Raw genomic sequence first — 18,986 nt, forward strand, 5'->3', positions numbered from 1 at the left:
GTTTACAAAAACGCTACATTGCTCTCCAAAATTGTTAAGCACTGAACGTTTTACAAAAATTCTAACTGCTTAAGTTAATCCGGATATGGCATCGCAAAATTCCAAGCGCCCTACTCTGAAGGAAAAGAAAAGGAGAACAATTTGCACCTCACATTCATTAGGAATTAGTAGAAGGTGATTATCGTTGGTCCAATTGGAAACATATTTGTTCTGGTGTCATTGGGGAGTTACATCTGGTGCCCTCTAGATCTTTAATATCTTGCCTGATGGCCCAGGTCATTGGTCATACTCGTGGCTCGAGACCATGTACAAAGTACAAGCTTAAACATCATTTTCGTTCAAAAAATTAACAATAAAGCAATAATATAAGACCGAATTGTCTGTCTGCTTTTGGCTAAAGAACACAAAATTTTGGGATTATAGAAAGCTTTTGTATGAATGCTTTTAACCTTAATGCCTTGTGGCCCAATCTCACCATTATCATTTGCCAAAGAAAGTCACACTTGACATGATATTTGTGGACTCAGTGGCCTCTTTCTAGTCAAGATTCAAGAATTGCATCGACTTTGCTAATTAATTTGTTCAAGCACAAGGACACTTTATTTTTTGTGATATGGATGGCACATTTTTTAAGTGTGTTTGAATTATTGAGATTGGGCAGGTGAATATGGCTTTTCGAACAGATGACAAGATGCCATCTAAACCTAATTACCATCCACACCGCACACTATATGTGGAGAAGCCCCCTCGTCAATAATGCACCCACCACTCTAATAGCAGAGACAAAACGGAATCACACAAATCAAGCAACTATATTCAAAAGCGTTTGATGATTTGTAAGACTTTCTGCTGCGTCTCGTCCAATGCATGTAGTATTAGAATAATGTGGCCCAACATAATATATATGATGCCTCTATTATTAACAAATAAATATTTGGTCTCTTGTGAAATTGTGCAATACTTTTATGATGTAAGATATTGATATATTGAAATAAGTTTTCTTGATTTAGTAGACTAAGATTATGAATGTATTCATTGTAGTCCTTGACTTGACTATATCCATCATGATGTAACCTATTTTGATAAGTTCATTATTGGACCATGATAGAAAGGAGGTGCAAGTTAAAATTGCTCAGACTATGGAAGACAATAAGGGCTAGTCTTTCGATGGTTAATACATAATAATCTCGAAAGTCCTTCCATAATGAGATTCATGCACGTTAAGTGTTGGCTTTAATAATTCTATCATGTCATTACCAGTAACTTGAACTCCTATTAAAGGTGTTGTCATTATAGTAGTTCTAGATATGAACGATAGATGAATCCATGTATTAGCATAGAGTTACAAAAGTAATAACACATCTAATTAATAAAGTTGTTTATTAACAAATGTAACATATCTGTTACATGAAATGTTATTACGATAGGAAGGATTTTATGGCTGGTCATATCCTTTTTGAATATTATAAATATTGTCAAGGCCACACTTGCAAGGGGATGTGAAAAGAGAAAATAAAGCTCTTGTTAATCCTGACTAGTTGGAGAGAGCATCCTAATTGCTTGTGAGGTCCATAATCTAGTATGTATATTTCTCACATCTTATTGTTGAATTTTATTACATATGCACATGATATAATTGTTAATTGATAGATGTATTATGTGTTTCTCTTAAATTATTACTTTTCAAGCATAATTCCAACATGTAGCTCACGAGTTCGAATAATTAATAGAATTCATGTCATACAGGGGTCATGTCTTAAAATTTTCATGTTATACCAAAATCGTGTCTTAAGAACATAATTTTAGTTCTACATATCAGTATGGATATCTGAAATTTGAATATTTAGAGGTTTGGATATCTTTAATGTAGGAATGGCTTCTTCTTGGACAAGGTCTCTTTCCAAACTTTTCAAATTTTTCCTATATTTTTCTTTATTGAATGTGAATTTTGAAAATCTAACTATTAAATTGAATGTTCTTTATGTTCTTAACATGCATGTCAAATTTCGTTCAAATTGAATATTGTTTACAATTCGATCAATAAACTTATTTTTTAAGCATAGTTTTTTGCCACAAAAACTTGAAATTTAAACATATCATTGATAACATCGCTACTTCTTGAAACTTTGCAAGTATGGAGGATATAATAAAAACATGCAATTCAACGGTTAGAATTTCAAAATTTACAACCAATAGAAAATATATAAGGAGTTTGAAGAACTTCTCTCTAAACTAGTTTGGATAAACATTTTCCTATCAGACATCCAAACCCTTAAGGCTTGGATATCTCAAATACAAAAATTCAAATAGTATTCTTTTTACACCATATCTTTCAAAATTCAAAATTCAAATGTCTAGAAGTATGTTAAGTCTTTTCTACAAAGTGCAATGTCATGCATGGGTTAGGTTGCTAAATTCTCAACCCAGTCCAATCCAATCCATTATATGAGTAGAAATCAACATAAACCTAATACATATGGATTGGGTTGGGTCAATGAATTGTGCTATATATATTTCATGCTTTGTTATTCATAAACTATTTAAACGTTTGTTTTTCGAATAAATTACTATAAATCACATAATATACCTAAATTATTTTCTTAATTTCTAATTTTATTAAAAATAATTTTCAAAATACCAAAATATATCAAACTAAAAAAAAGAAAAGTACTGGTAATAAAATAAATTTATGTATATGGTGTGTCAATTCAAATTAATTGAAAAAATTATTTACCCCAACCCGATTCTCAAGATAACATTCTAATGCAAACCAACCCAAGCAAAACCAACCCAAAGCAGTGTTTGGTTGGGTTGGACTAGATTGGTTTTTTTGTGTTTGATAGGTTGGATGCACAGTTGCAAACTCCTACATCATAGTATACGAATAATAATATTAGCAAAAAAAAAAAAAAAAGTAAACGTATAATAATAATATATATTTCAATAGTTTATTTGTTATAGTTATTGTGGGGCCAGAGAACTTATGACCCGGCCCACTTTCCATTAGGACCCAAGACCCGCGCCGAGAATAGTAGTTGTCGAGGACAAGTAGTGAAAGATCAAATAGCCTAGAGATGCAGCCGAGGATGACCCTGTCCTTGGCATCCCAAGACTTCAAAGGGAAGAGCAACATGTCGTCAGAGGCAGCCTCCAAAGCGCCCCCAGAAGAAAAGGCGAGTTGAATAGGGCTCACATGGGGGTACAGAGTGGGAGTGGTTCAAGGAAAAAACGTCACCTCCGCATTGAATGCGCCCACAAACGTCCTAGCCATATTGATGGGAAAAGACTCCTGAACAGTGTGGTTTTGGTTATTGCAACTAACAGAAAGTAGGGGGAGGCGGCTGATGGGACAGGTACTCGAATAGTTACCTGCCTGATCAACAGATGGAGGGTCAGGATCAACCGAGAAGGGCTATATAATGTAAAGGCTTATGTGCCAAAAAGGGGGGGGGGGGCTGGGAAAAAATGCGAAGAACCAGAGCCTCCCAGACCATGCCGAGGAGAAAGACTTCTCGAGCGAACATGGTTTATTTCTGTATGAATACTATGACTAACCACCGTTCGGTGACCAAGGCCTAGCCTTTCAAGCCCACGCTCTACAAATTATATTATTTGGGTCTTAAATGTGTGAACCTAATACTATTTTGGGGTCGTTACAAATTGAGTCCTTACAGTTATAGATTTATATATATATATATATAGATACAATGGATTTGAATGTAAGGTGTTTGATTTATAATAATTTCTCTTTATTATCAAATTAAAACATCAATTGGATTTGAGGTAAGTGAAATTCAAGCTTAAGCCCTATTTGAAGACGATAATAGATTTTTAGCAATTGAATTAACTAAAACCCACATTATGCATACATAATAATTCAAGGTAGTATATGTGTTTTTCTTCAAGTCTGTATATATTTAGATTTTATTTTTTGAAAATAGTGAAAAATAATTAATAAAAAATATTATATATATATATGCACCAAAAATGTAATTTTGTTTTATATATAGACAAAGTTCAGTAAACAAAGTTTTATAAACAAAGTTTACTGAACTTTTTTTATATATAAAATAAAATTACATTTTTGGCCCATAATGATTGAGATTATTTTCATTTTGGTTTTGATTTTGGTTTTGGTTTTGGTTTTAATGTCTCATTTTGGCTCTTATTTTCAAAAGTATCACAACATCCATCTTTATTAGTGGTATGGACACTGACACGTCACCCATATAAATCGTACCTACCAAAATATGCAACACAACTATCTAGATGAAAAAAAAATAAAAAATAAAAAATAAAAGGTAACTCATCAAAACAACGCCATCTGCTTCAACCCTAAACTCTGTAACGAAACTAAAATTAGAATTTGTTGTCGATGATTTTGTGATGAAGTAAAAAAAAAACCTAAGAAACCCCACACCAAATCTTCAATGAATCTCCACTCAGCTCCCTATATAGCCACACACAGGCAGGTGATCAACAATGTCAAAGCGAGGTAACATCACACTGCTATTTTCACTTTTCCCTCACTTTTTCAGCAACCAAACTATATTTTGTATCCGCAATCTAAAAATGAAATTAATGTAGGTATGGAGGATCGGTGGGGAAGAAGTTCAGGATGTCACTCTGTCTACTGGTGGCAACAACCATGAGCTGTGCAGAGTCGCAGACATGCAAGACGGCCGGGGGCGAAGAACCTCTACATCATACTGGTGAAATGGATTGAGGAGAGGCTGAATTGCTTGCACTCTGCTTGTGTTGGAGACATGGTCGTGGCCACCGTTAAGAAAGGCAAGCCTGATTTGCGTAAGGAGGTCCTTCTCGCTATGATTGTCTGCGACTGCCAGTGCAAACCTTGGCGCAGAAGGACGATGTCTACACGTACTTTGAAGGTACCAACGAAAGAAACCAAGCTGCTTAGGAGCTTGCCTTTTCATTTGTACACCTTTTTGTTGATCCGTTACTCCCTCACCTTCTATATTTGAATATATGAGAGCCGTTTGACAGATCATTTTAATCATTTGTTTTTAGTTTTTAAATAACATTTTCATACACTTTTTCAATTATGCTTTTTTAACCATACATATTTTAAAAAAATACAAACAATATTACTCAAATTATTCTATCAAACAACTTTATTTTTATACATTTTTTCACCCACACGTATTTTTAAAAAATACAAACAACATTACTCAAATTACTCTATCAAACAGCCCTGAATTTTTTAAATTTTGAACTTATTCATTTATTGATATATACCATTAAGAAACAAACACATGTTTTGATCTAAAAAAAAAACACGTGTAAATGTAATACGGCCTGTTTGTACAACTTTCTCCAGCCAATAATGTAAAGAAATCTATCAGCCAGACAGCCACTCTATAGCCCATATGGCATTATATTAGGGGTAAAACAACTTTTCTTCAAAATTTTCTTTCAACAAACAAACACACAAAGAGAGAGATTAATTTGCCTCTCTCTCTCTCTCTCTCTCTCTTCTTCTTCTTCTTTTTTCTTTTTTTTTTTTAAGAAATATATATGTTAATAGCACATTTGCATTCCTTTCAATGTGATGTGTGTGTATATATAAATATAAATATATATAATACATTAGATTATAACCTCTAAGATCATATAATTTTTATTACAATTATTCATATGGTAAACTATAAATGGAAGAAAAAAAGTTGTAAGTCTATATGAAAAGTGACAAATAAACAGTTATAATCTGCCATGTAGAATAGTTGTAGTTTTTTATATGAAATTAAAATTATTAATTTGCATGTAGATAGTAAGGGTAGAGGTTTTTTTTTTTTTTTTTTTTTTTTTTTTTTTTTTTTTTTTTTTTTTCAATGACATAAGGGGTAGAGCTCATGATTTTTGAGGGCAGCCGTATTCACATAATTGATTGAATTTATCCTTGACGTACACTTAAAGCCCGAGTCTAATAATGTCTTATTATTGCATAGATGGACAAATTGGATTAATATACGAGGTCATCAATGCAATATTGCAATGTGCTAGCATGCCTTGCAATGAAGTGCTCTCGAATATTCAATCACAAATAAAGTAATGCTTTTGTATAATGTTTTCATTGAAAAGTAATGTAAAATTCAAAACTTTCAGAACATCTGTTATATTTTGAAAGTAAAATATTAATAGAAATGGATTCTTTTCTAATAATTTGTATTAGTGATTCTTTGTAATTAGAAATTAATCGATTTTTTTTTTTTTCATTAGCAATGTGTGTGCTAGGCAAGCATTCCATTAGCAAGTTCTATCATTGAGATGACGACGGTAACTAAAATGAATCATTGTTGAAATACTCAAAGGACCAAAACAAAAGTTTAAAATACAAGAATTAAAATGAAAATACTCTAAAATGTTGGGACAAAAAAAGATATTTTTGCCTACTCTATAATTTACATCTAATCACACTATCTTTTATATATTTGTTTGTATGACATTTAACAATAATTATTCCTACTTATATATAGAACATTGTCCATTAATTTATTGTGACTTGTTAGGGTTTTCTCTCTCTATAATTTACATCTAATCACACTATCTTTTATATATTTGTTTGTATGACATTTAACAATAATTATTCCTACTTATATATAGAACATTGTCCATTAATTTATTGTGACTTGTTAGGGTTTTCTCTCTCTCTCTCTCTCTCTCTCTCTCTCAAGGTTTTTGTCCAATAACACACATGTACTATCTCTCTTAAGGTTTTTGTGGAGTAAATAACATTGGCTTTTAGGAAAAGGTCGAGCATTTTTTTAATTCATCAATTACTAGGTTGGGTTTCACACGATTGAGGAATGTTGGTTTCAAGTACGAGATTGATTTTGTAGCATGGGTTACGCACGATTTTTGTGGCATGGGTTCCATTGATGGTGGGTTTGGGAATGTGAACCACCCCCTTGCTAGAATTTATTTGTAAAAATTATGGGTAAGAAGAAAATGAGAAGAAAAGAGAGATTGTCATTGGTGTGTCATGCGAATTTCTCCCTTTGCACTAAAACTTTTTACTCATTTGAAAAAGTTTCATCTTTTCTTAAAAAATTGATGTTCATATCAAACACCATATTTTGTGTTTTCATTCTTAAAAAGAAAAATGCTCATCATGAGTTTTCTAAAAACAGTTTTCTAACCCAATATTTTGAAAACTGTTTTCATGTTAAAAGCAAAAACATGAATGCTATAATCAAACAGACCATAGGCTTTCAATGTAAAACTTTCTTTTTTTTTTCTTTTCCAATGAAAAAAGAGAGAATTTAATTGATTTTCTTTTATTAAATTAAAAAAAAAAAGGGGGTTTTCAAGGAAACTAGATATCTTCTGACCAAACATTAGCATGTTCTATATATATTGAGCATGTCTTGTCAGGCAATGTGCAACATTGTTTTCATTATTACTTAAATGGGATGTGCTCCACTTATTTTTATTTTTTAATATCTAAGGGCTTTCCATACTTCATCCAGAATTTTTTTTTTTTTTTTTTGACGAAAGAAGATGGATCTAGAACATTTTCACTTTGATTGGATTTCTGTTTTTGCTCATTTGACATTGAAGCTCGTGTCATTATAAGTGAATGTCCCTTAAAAATGACCTCTTGAACTCCTACGTCTGCTAATAGAATTGCACATGCAGCAACTATAGCTTTTACCTCTTTAGCATCATCAAAACAATTTTTCCCTTCTTACTCAACCCTGCAATTACCATGCCTTTTTCGTCTCTAATGACCAATCCCACCCCTGCCATGTTTAAGCTCTCAAAGATGTAAAACTTATATTAGGGTTATTCATATTTTGGAATCCAATGTTCATCAAATCTTCTTTTAATTATTTGTTCATATAAAGTGATATTATGGTTTATGTAGACACCATAAGTATTAAAATATAATAAAAACCTTATGCATGTGGAATTTGGTCATACACATCAAATCATCTAACAACCTTTCTTGGTTAAGGTATCCACAATTAATGAATGGCATAATCCATTTTGTCAAAAAATCAACAATTACGACAAAAAGAGTGCTTTTAGAACATGATTTGGTCCATGTGGAATTTGGATGGTACTATGTGAGTCCTTAATAAGTTGGACTACGACTTAGCTTTAGGCATAAAGGTCTTCAATTACGAAGGGCATGGCAAACACAAAGGTTTACAATTCGTACTTGTTGCTTTATTATCCCATGAGTTTCACAGAATTAGCCGCTGCCGGCTGCCCACCTATATTGGCCTCGATCCTTCAACCAAAAACCATTTTGAAAACAAAACACATTAATCAATACATGTGACTTTAAAAGGGCATAAAAAGTATTACAATACTAAAACGTTCAGACTTTCTGACTCGTTAATATGAGTATTTAAAGTAGCACCACCCGATTTAATTAGGTCCAAAAACCAAAATGACCTAACTAAATTTATTAGAAAATTTATGTTTATGGCAATTAAGGAAGGGTTAATGGCAATTAAGCTCGATATGAGCAAGGCTTACGATCGGGTTGAATGGGGGTATCTAGAGGCGATAATGCGAAGAATGGGGTTTAGGGAACGTTGGATATCCCTAATGATGATGTGCGTGACTACTGTTTCTTTCTCGGTTTTAATTAATGGGGAGCCAAGGGGAAGGATTGTCCCTACTAGAGGTCTTAGGCAAGGAGATCCTATCTCTCCTTACCTTTTTCTTCTATGTGCGGAGGGCCTCTCGGCCATGTTGCGAAGAAATGGGAATGGGGAGGCCGTGAGTGGGGTACAAATTTGTAGAAGGGCGCCAAGGATCTCTCATCTGCTTTTTGCGGATGATTGTATAGTCTTTGGTAAGGCGTCGATGGAAGAGGGGTTAAAAGTCACTAAAATCCTTGAAGATTATGAAAGAGAGTCCGGGCAAAAACTAAATAAGGAAAAGACTTCTCTCTTCTTCAGTAAAAATACGGCGGTAGAGGTTAAAGAAGGGGTAAAGGAGCTGTTTGGGGCTGAGATTATCCACCAACACGAAAGATACTTGGGGCTGCCTCCATTGGTTGGTAGGGGTAAGAGGAAAGCCTTCAATCGTATAAAGGATCAAGTGGGGCGGAAAATAGCAAGCTGGAAAGGAAGGCTTCTGTCCACTGCAGGCCGGGAAATCTTGATAAAGGCAGTGGCGCAAGCTACCCCGACGTATACGATGAATTGTTTTCTGCTTCCCGACTCCCTGTGCAGCGAGCTAAACTCCCTGGTGCGTAATTTCTGGTGGGGCCAAAGGGATAAAGAAAAAAAGCTTGCTTGGATCGCTTGGGGGAAATTATGCAAACCAAAAGCTGATGGGGGGATGGGTTTCAAAGATTTGAAGGCCTTTAATCTGGCTTTGTTGGCGAAACAAGGGTGGCGGCTCTCCCAAAACCCGTGTTCCCTTGCTTATAGAGTCCTAAAAGCTCGGTACTTTCCAAGTAGCAATTTTATGGAGGCACAATTGGGAAACTTGCCGTCTTACACGTGGAGGAGCCTGCTGGCTGCTAGGGAGATCATTGAGAGGGGTAGGCGGTGGAATATAGGAAATGGGCAGCAGGTGCGGATTTGGGTGGATAGGTGGCTGCCAACTCCTCATTCCTTCAAGGTGATTAGTCCAAAACCTCAAGACTTTGATGGGGAAATGGTAGAGGCTCTAATAAACCAGCAAGAGGGGGGTTGGGACAAAAATCTGGTGAGGAGTGTTTTTATTCCACACGAAGCGGAAACTATCCTAAGTATTCCAATAAGCCTTTCTTTACCTGAGGATGCGGTGTCTTGGGCTTGGACCCCAAATGGGAGGTTTACAGTAAGTAGCGCCTATAAAGTGGCATGCAGCTGGTTGTGTGAAAGAAGAAGCAAAGAGGAAGGCTGTGGGGTGTCGGATCCAGGTAAGGGCAGGCAGTTTTGGAAGTTCCTTTGGCAGCTACGCTGTCCTAGTAAGGTAAAGCACTTCCTGTGGAGGGCGTGTAAGAACATCCTCCCTACAAACTACTGCCTAAAGCTTAGGAAAGTTCCCATTGAGGAGGCGTGTGGGGTTTGTGGAAGGATAGAGTCATCTGGGCATGTTTTATGGGATTGTGAGGCGGCAGAGGCTGTGTGGAGAGAGTCAAAATTGATGTTGCCCAAGCTCAGAAATGACCACCGCGACTTTATGGAGATTGTATGGAAGCTTTGGGAAGGGAGAAGGGAGTTAGATTGGGAGTGCTTTGCGACTACGGCCTGGTGTATTTGGAAGAATAGAAACTCCTTGAAGTTTGAAGGGCGAGGTAAGGCAGTAAGGGTGATTGTCAAGGAGGCGGAGTTGCTGGTAGAGGAATTCAGATCAGGGAATTCTAAGGAAAAGCTTCCTGTGGAGGTGAGAATTCAAGCTTGGAGGCCGCCAAGGGAGGGGTGGTATAAAGCTAATGTCGATGGAGCAGTGTTTAAGGAGACTAATAGCTGTGGAATTGGAGTTGTGATTCGAAATGATCAAGGCCAAATTATGGGGGCCATGAGTAAGAGGCTGAATCTTCCGTTGGGAGCAGTGGAAGTCGAAGCGAAAGCATTTGAAGAGGGATTAAGGCTAGCAGGAGACCTCGGTTTGCAGAATGTAATTCTGGAAGGAGATGCTCTGACAGTCACTAACTCTTTGCTGGGTAAGTGCTTGCCGCCATCTTCAATCCAAAGGCTTATTGCTGGAGCTAGTCGATGGAAGCAATGGGTCCAAGAGTGGAGTGCAAGCCATGTCCGTAGAGCTGGAAATAGGGCTGCACATGTAATGGCTCAAAATGCCAAATGTATTTCTGATTGTGTTGTGTGGGTAGAAGATACTCCACCAATGATTCAATGCCAAGTGCATAGAGATGTTTGTTTGTTAAACCATGTTTCTGTTGAATGAAAGCTATTTGTGTTGGCTATCAAAAAAAAAAAAAAAAAACATAAGAACTAAAGAGTTGTTTGGTAATATTGTTCTAGTAACGTTGTTTGTAATATGTGAAAATATGTGTAATGTTGTTTAAAAATTGAAAACATGTGTTTAAACACATGTACCAAACGGATTCTTGCTTTTTCTATTTTACATATTTACTTTTCAAAACAATCCACATCAAATTATCTATTTTACACTAAACTTTATTAAAATATCAATTTTTCTTAATTCCTTTTAATTATTTCACTTTTTTCACATATAAAAATAATCATTTTACTCTCGAGACACATAAAAAAAAAGTAAATAATTAAATATAAAACAAATATTATATACGTAAATTTACACTATTATTATAATAAGTTTATAAATTTATATAATTAAATACAATCATACTCGGATTATTTTTAAACAAAACTATATAAATTTTACACAATTTTGCTACTATACACTGAATTGAATGATAGTGTCTAATTTTTTTCATTAAAAAAAAAAAAAAAATCTTTAATTAAGCATTCACATGCATGAAAAGGCAGGCATAGGCAATAGCTAAGGGCTCTAATTCTAAACGCTTCCCAAGCCCCAACACCAAATTCCCTCCCCATTCCCCACTTTCACGTGACTGTCTAGTCAGTCTCCAGTTAAAACAAGCCAGCTGCTCCGCACCACACCCCAAAACACTAGCCCCACTCTTCTCCCTCTTTCCCTCAAAAAAAACAAAACATCAATACCTTCACTCTCGACTCGTCTCTCTCTCTTTCACTCTCACTCTCACACTCACTCTCCGCCGCTTAAAAATGCTATTCCTAACAACACAACAACAATGAAACTTCAACACCAACAGACCACACAATGCCATTTACTCAAACAACCCCACTACTTTCTCTTCTCATCCCCTTCTGCTATCTCTCTACCGTCATCGTTACCGTTCACTGTGCGGCCACCTCGAAATCTCCGCCGTTGGTGACTCCAGCAGCGAACTTGATACTGCCATCCGACGCCGTTTCGCTGCTCAGTTTCAAAACGAAAGCCGACCTAGACAACAAGCTCCTCTACGAGCTCCACGAGCGCTTCGATTACTGTCAATGGCAAGGCGTGAAATGTGCGCAAGGCCGTGTGGTCCATCTCATTCTCCAAGGCTTCGGTCTCCGAGGCGAGTTCGCTCCCGACACTTTGACTCGCCTCAACCAGCTCCGAGTCTTGACCCTCACCAACAACTCGCTCTCCGGTCCGATTCCTGACCTCTCTCTACTCGTCAACCTCAAGTCCTTGTTTTTAGACCAAAACAGTTTCTCCAGCCCTTTTCCTCCGTCGATTCTTCTACTTTTTAGCCTCCAGGTACTTGATCTCTCGCACAACAATTTCACCGGTCCGATTCCCTTTGGTTTGAACGAGTTGGACCGGCTCAGCTCTCTCCGGCTCGACTCGAACGGGTTCAACGGTTCGCTTCCTCCGCTGAACCAGTCCACTCTTCAAGTCTTCAACGTTTCGGCTAACAACCTCACTGGATCAATACCGGCCACGCCGACTCTCCTGCGCTTCGACACGACGTCGTTTCAGTCGAACCCGAATCTCTGCGGCGAGATCATCAACAAGGCTTGCGAATCTCGCACTCATTTCTTCGATTCTCCCAAACCCAACAATGACACGTCACCCTCCGCCGCCGCCACCACCACCACGACGCCGCTCGGACAAAGCGCACAGTCACAAAGCGGAATGCTTATTTCCCCACCGTCGCCGAAGCACAAGAGCACCGGACTAATTCTAGGGTCCTCGATCGGAGTTTCACTCCTAATCGCCTCTCTTCTCTTCGCGTTCGGCTTGGTCAAGAACAAAAAAGGCACAACCTCCGACACTAACGCCAAAAGCCCAGATCAAAACCCGAAAACCTCAACAACGACGTCGTTCGAGGCCACTCCTCGTCCGAATTCAACAGCCCAAGCTCAAGAAGCGGAGGAAAACGACATAGTGTTACAGCTACGCAAAAGCGACGAGCTACGAAGGGTACAGAAGAGTGGGAACTTGGTGTTCTGTGGAGGAGAGGCACAAGTGTACAATTTGGAGATGCTGATGAGAGCCTCGGCGGAGTTGCTCGGGAGAGGTACGGTGGGGACGACGTACAAGGCGGTGCTGGATAACCAGTTGGCTTTTACTGTGAAGAGAATGGACGCGAATAAGACTGCGATTACGAGCAGCCAAGTTTTCGACCACCATATGGCCGCCGTGGGTAGGCTGCGCCACCCGAATTTGATTCCGATCAGAGCATACTTTCAGGCCAAGGGAGAGAGGCTGGTGATCTATGACTATCAAGCTAATGGGAGTCTCTTCAGTCTCATTCACGGTGAGTTTGATGGTTAATCTTTGTGAATTATGATTTAATAATTTCTGAGTTAACAAATAAAATAATAATAAAAGGTGTAGGAGTAGTTTGATTAATTACGTGTCGTGATTCCATTGGTTTGGTGAATAAGAAAATGGAGTTTGAGTCTAAAATGTAAAAAAAAAATATGTTGTGGGGGACAGGTTTTGAGGTAACGGTTGTGTTTTTATGTCTAGTGACGATCACGGGAGGGGACCGTAAGTATTTAGGATTCTCTAATAAATGCAACAACTAAATGGACCACTGTCATGTAACCCTGTCCTTCTTTTTGGATTTATAGTATTATGAATCTCTACACTACTTGAGATGAATCCATTTATGATTCACGTTAAATAAGGAAAATTGCACTCACTTCTATGAGCTTTTCGTTATTCCACTCATATAATTATGGGTCTCACAAATTAAATTTATGGTGAGATTCATAATTCATATAAGATGAGAAAGTATACATTTATAGTACTCTGGGAGTATTCAATAATTTTTCCTTATTTGATATAAAATAAATCTATCGCATTAAATATTACAAATCTATAGATGTATTAGTGCCATGTCATTTAAAATTAGATCTAGAAAATGATATCTTAATTGTGGAATGGACTCTCTTTATTTCACTTGGATTTAATGGCAACCTATAGTTTCCAAGACTTCTATGAGTTGTTCTTGTGTTTGAATTAGCAAGAGTAATTATTAAGAACTTTGGAAGACGCGATTCTCCATGATAGGATACACCATTCATCTAAGAAGAGAGAATTTCACGTGGCTATACTCTGGGAGTACCTAATAATTTTCCTTAAGTTAACTTATTAGTTTACTTTTAGCCTTTTTAAGTGTAATTCTACTTTGGTCAACTTTCAATTAAAAGTTAATTAAAACGCATGTTTGGTCGGCACCCAGTACATCATTTAGTGTAAAGAAAAGAAAATGGAAGAAGCATTTAAAAAAAAAAAGGAAAGAGATTAGTGTTAAGCGTTTGATAGGAGAGATAGAAAAGTGAAGAAAAACATAGCATTGTGTGTTAAATTAGTATTATATCTTTGTATTAAATTAGTTTTAATAAACTAGAGGGATAAAATTGGTCAAATTACTGTGTAAGACATGTTCTCTACCATTTTTCTTCCACTTTGGAAAAGATTAAAAAATGATAGGCTTGATTGAAAATAATCCATCTCTTTTTTTTTCTTTTTTTCTTTTTTCATTTCTATATTCAATCAATGAGGAGAAATTTCATTTTGTGTCCATACTTTTATTATCTCATTTTTCCACCCAACCAAATGCACTCTAAATACACTGGATTATTAACATGAGTATTTGTAGAGCACCTGCCGAGATAAGTGATTGTAGAACTCTTTGTAGAGAAAGCATTTGCTAGTTCTTAATATTTTTGCCCTTTCTTTTGTTGTTGTTTTGGATGAATAAGAAAATTTATTCAAACCCGTATAGGGAAGCCTGCAAAGCTGGACAACTTGTACAACAAGCACCAAAACTGCCCACAAGAGAAGAAAAAGAGAAATAAAAAATTGAAAATAAATAAATAAATAAATAAATAAAATATAAAATAAAATAAAACCCACCCTAGCAATAACAGAAACTTCAAGAAATGTAATCTACTACAAAACCAGAACAAAAACAACCCAATTAAATTTAGGAATTCAATCAAGCAGCACTGAGTAAGGGATCCTCCCGGGCCTATTTGCACATCATCCGCCTTAAATCAATATCCTGCAACCTAATCATCACCTAATTCATCCCATATTCCCCGATTGCTAATCTGCCTATCAAAAAACACTTTAACAAGATCTGCTTCCACAACCATTTAGTGGCAGAACACTTGAAATAAAGATTGTCTGATTTATTTTTTTTTATTTATTTTTTTAATTGATAATGCAACAGATTTTATTAACTTAGAAAAATATAATAACAGGAAAACAGACCCCCTTCTACAGAGGTAGTGAACCAGAGATGGTCTCTTGATTCAGTTCTGCTTCTACAGAAAACACAAAAAGTATTACTTATATAACCCATCTTAGCATTCTCTCTTGTAATCAATCTGTCTTGACAGTTAACCAGGTTTGAAGGCATGTTTGGGGATAAAACCAGAAAACCATACTCTTTTCCATCAGTTTACCACAGGCTGTTTGTACTTAATATCATCTCAAGTATCTGATGAATTGTACGTACCATTTTGCAGCTGGAAGCCATATAGGAATATCTTTATGCCCGTTGATTTAGACCTCAAAAACTTACCTTGGATAGAAACTAGCTGGTCTGACCTAGAGGCTAATCCCACTTGTTACCCATATAAATCTAGATAACTTGGCATCTCTTGAACTCCTGGAGTCTCGATGCCCAAATTTTGGTACAATTGTCCCTCAAGGCGCTAACTATTATGCTGAAGGTGAATAGAAGCTCCATCACAAAAATACCAGACCAGAAAACACTGCTATTCAATCCATAGGTGTATCACTGCCATTTTTCATGGAAAAGAAAGAAAAAAGAATTAAAAAGATAACCTCTCTTTGTATTAAAGAAACTGTTATAATAGATGTTGGGAACTTGGGATTATGAGTAAGAGAGAAGAAAGAGAGGGAAAACAAAGTTAGCATGGTTTGGCCTAAGTCTATGGTAATTTGGAGTATGATTCCCCATTGCCTAATGTGGGGCATTTAGCGGGAGAGGAATGCTCACACTATTGAAGGAAGTAAGATTGATTCACGATTTTAAAGCATTCCTTCTTCCAGAATTTGTTTGAGTGAGCAAATGCTTCGGGTGTCTTTACTTTGTTCTTTGGTTTATTTGCCTGATAGTTGTACTTGCCATGCACTTTAGTTTTGATTTTTTTTTTCTGGTTCCTTAGTACACTGCATGTGTGCTATGGTTCCCTGTATGTTTTTCTTTTTCACTGAAGTGATATTACTTATGAAAAAAAAAAAGTTAACATGGTTGGCCTGATTGCCTATGTCCACAATGGAAAGCCCTCGTGTAGCTACATCTTACTGTCTTGAATTGTGTTACAATGAGCCCATTGGGGGCATGTATAGAAATACCAACCCTAGGCCAATCATAGATTAAACTGCTTACTTGCATTACAGATAAGCTTACTATAAGTAGGATTAAGATTCTTTTACTTATACTACTAGTAGGTCCTAGCTCATTGAATCTGGACTAGTTACAATGGCCTTGGGCCTTGATATCTCTAATAACAACTGGTAGTTGCTTAACTTCTCCCTCCTGTCCTATCTTGCTGTGTTTTGTCATGTGTGAATTTTCTCTCATAATGATTATAGTTTACTATGGAAAGGTTTCTTTTAGAGCTTGCACAATATAGATCTTGGTTTTGTTTCAAAGAAAACCCGTCACTTTCACTCTTACAGCATGGAAGCTTCTCTAAGATGATGGAAATTGGCTTCTTTACATCCTTCCGGGGTGCCTGAGCCTAGTGATATGTAAAATTTATCATGCAAACTCTCCTTGAGTTGCTTTGTGGGTTTCATAGTGATATAGAATATTACTCTCCTTTTAAATGTAATCTTTTGGTCCTTTTGTTTTGGTGCTGGATGGATTCATTTTCTATTGAAATAAACAGTAGAAAATCATTTAATTGGTTTATTGTTTTTTTAAGCTAGATTGTTGATCAATTGTTTATGACTTGATTAAAATTGTGTGCAGGTTCAAGATCAACTAGGGCAAAGTCTCTCCACTGGACATCATGCTTAAAGATAGCTGAAGATGTGGCCCAGGGCCTTGCCTACATCCACCAAGTATCAAGGTTGATCCACGGCAACCTGAAGTCCTCCAATGTCCTTCTTGGAGCTGACTTTGAGGCTTGTGTCACAGACTATTGCCTTGCAGTCCTTGTAGACTCTTCTAATGAAGATCCTGATTCTGCAGGCTACAAAGCCCCTGAGACCCGCAGATCCAACAGCCGAGCCACTCTCAAGTCTGATGTCTATTCCTTTGGCATCCTTCTACTGGAGCTTTTGACTAGTAAACATCCATCACAACATCCATTCCTTGCGCCCACGGATGTGCCTAATTGGGTCAGAGCAATGAGGGAAGATGATGGTGGTGAAGACAACAGACTTGGAATGCTGACTGAGGTTGCTTGTATTTGTAGTGTGACATCACCGGAACAAAGGCCAGCAATGTGGCAAGTTTTGAAAATGATACAGGAGATAAAGGAGAACGTGATGGTAGAAGAAAATTCATCTCTTGAATCTTCATAGTTGTCTGGATTTACACAATTGGGTGCAAAGAAGAAAATCGAGGTAACTACCAAGCAAAGGTCAACTGTATATTTTGGAAAGGAGGCTAAGCGTGCCTAAGAGGAAGTATAACAGAAGGGATAAGTTTGAACAAATTATATATGGGGGCTAAGGAAATTTACTAAACTCATACACACAACCTCCTGTATTTCTATATATGGTGGATAAATCATGATTTTATAGAAGCTAATAATTTTTTCTAGTCCTGTTATATAATTCTGGTCAAATGTACCTCAATTTGTTTACTTTGGAATGACTTTGCTGCAACGCTTTTTTAGAAGAACTTGCTGCATGAAGATGAATGTTTTCTACCCAGTAAACAGACCCCACATTATTTCTTAGTAGCAACCAGGATTTTGAAAACACAATGCTGTTCAAATGGTAGTGTTGTCTTCTTGCTCTGGCATGGCTAGTTGGTACCAAGATGGTGGTGAAAGTAGGACCGAACCAGGCAGGAGCGATCAGTATTTTGGAGTCTTAAATCGCTACTGGTCGCTATGTTGGAGATTCTGGCCCTTTACCCTTAATTTTTAAAAAAATTGGCAATATGCCCCTGTTTGCAAACTATATAGGAGCGTGCCCCTGTTTTGATACTCGATTATTTTAAAATCGAGTTCAATTAAATACTCGATTTGTAGAAAATCGAGTTATGCCCGATCAAACTTAAAAAAGAAAAAAAAATTGTATGGAACTCGAGTTTCAGGAAATCGAGTTCCATGCGAAAAAAAATTTTATAAGTGTAATCACCCCATATTCAGAGCCCTATAGTCGCGTTTTTAATCCCTATAGTGACGTTTTAAAGTCCTATAGCAGCGTTTTCCTGCAAATTTTTTAAAAGTGTGATTGGCCCCATATTCAGGGTGCCCTATAATGGCGTTTTTAGGCCCTGTAGTGACGTTTTAAAGTCCTATAGCGGCGTTTTCCTGCAAAAAAATTTTGTACGTGTAATCGGTCTGTTCTGGGAGCCCTATAGTGGCGTTTTTTAAGCCCTATAGTGACGTTTTAAGGCCCTATAGCGGCGTTTTCCTGTAAAATTTTTTTATAAGTCCCCATACCAGGTTCAAGGGGCCCTATAGTGGCGTTTTTAAGCCCTATAGTGACGTTTTGGAACTCGACTTCCCTAAAATCGAGTTCCATGCTTTTTTTTTTTTTAGTTTTATTCGGCGTAAATCGATTTTCTATGAATCGAGTATTTCTTTGAAACTCGATTTTAAGTTAATCGAGTATCGAAACAGGGGCATATCTCTATATAGCTTCGAAACAGGGGCATATTGCTAAATTTTTTAAAAATTAAAGGCAAAAGGCTAGAATCTCCTCGCTATGTTGATGTTGATGATAGAGCCAACACTGGCATGGTGGAGGCACGATGATTATCAGCTAACTCATGCTGAGGACTTTGCTTTTTGTAGTTATACCAGTTCTATCTTGTATAAGGAATG

At 36.8% G+C, this 18,986-nt stretch overlaps 1 protein-coding gene and 1 pseudogene across 1 annotated transcript; one reads left to right on the forward strand and one right to left on the reverse strand.

The window, feature by feature from the left end:
• The window catches only part of LOC115950284, a 16,168-nt pseudogene extending 8,398 nt beyond the window's left edge, over positions 1-7,770 (reverse strand).
• Positions 7,771-11,499: 3,729 nt separating this feature from the next.
• On the forward strand, positions 11,500-18,044 carry LOC115995068 (probable inactive receptor kinase At5g67200). The gene is made up of 2 exons (XM_031119485.1): positions 11,500-13,246; positions 16,952-18,044. Exons 1-2 carry the CDS (start codon positions 11,758-11,760, stop codon positions 17,506-17,508), a joined length of 2,046 nt encoding a protein of 681 aa, XP_030975345.1. The 5' UTR covers positions 11,500-11,757; the 3' UTR covers positions 17,509-18,044.
• Positions 18,045-18,986: the final 942 nt, after the last annotated feature.

The sequence above is a fragment of the Quercus lobata genome, chromosome 6 (genome assembly GCF_001633185.2).
Source record: "Quercus lobata isolate SW786 chromosome 6, ValleyOak3.0 Primary Assembly, whole genome shotgun sequence".
NCBI classification, from domain to species: Eukaryota; Viridiplantae; Streptophyta; class Magnoliopsida; order Fagales; family Fagaceae; genus Quercus; species Quercus lobata.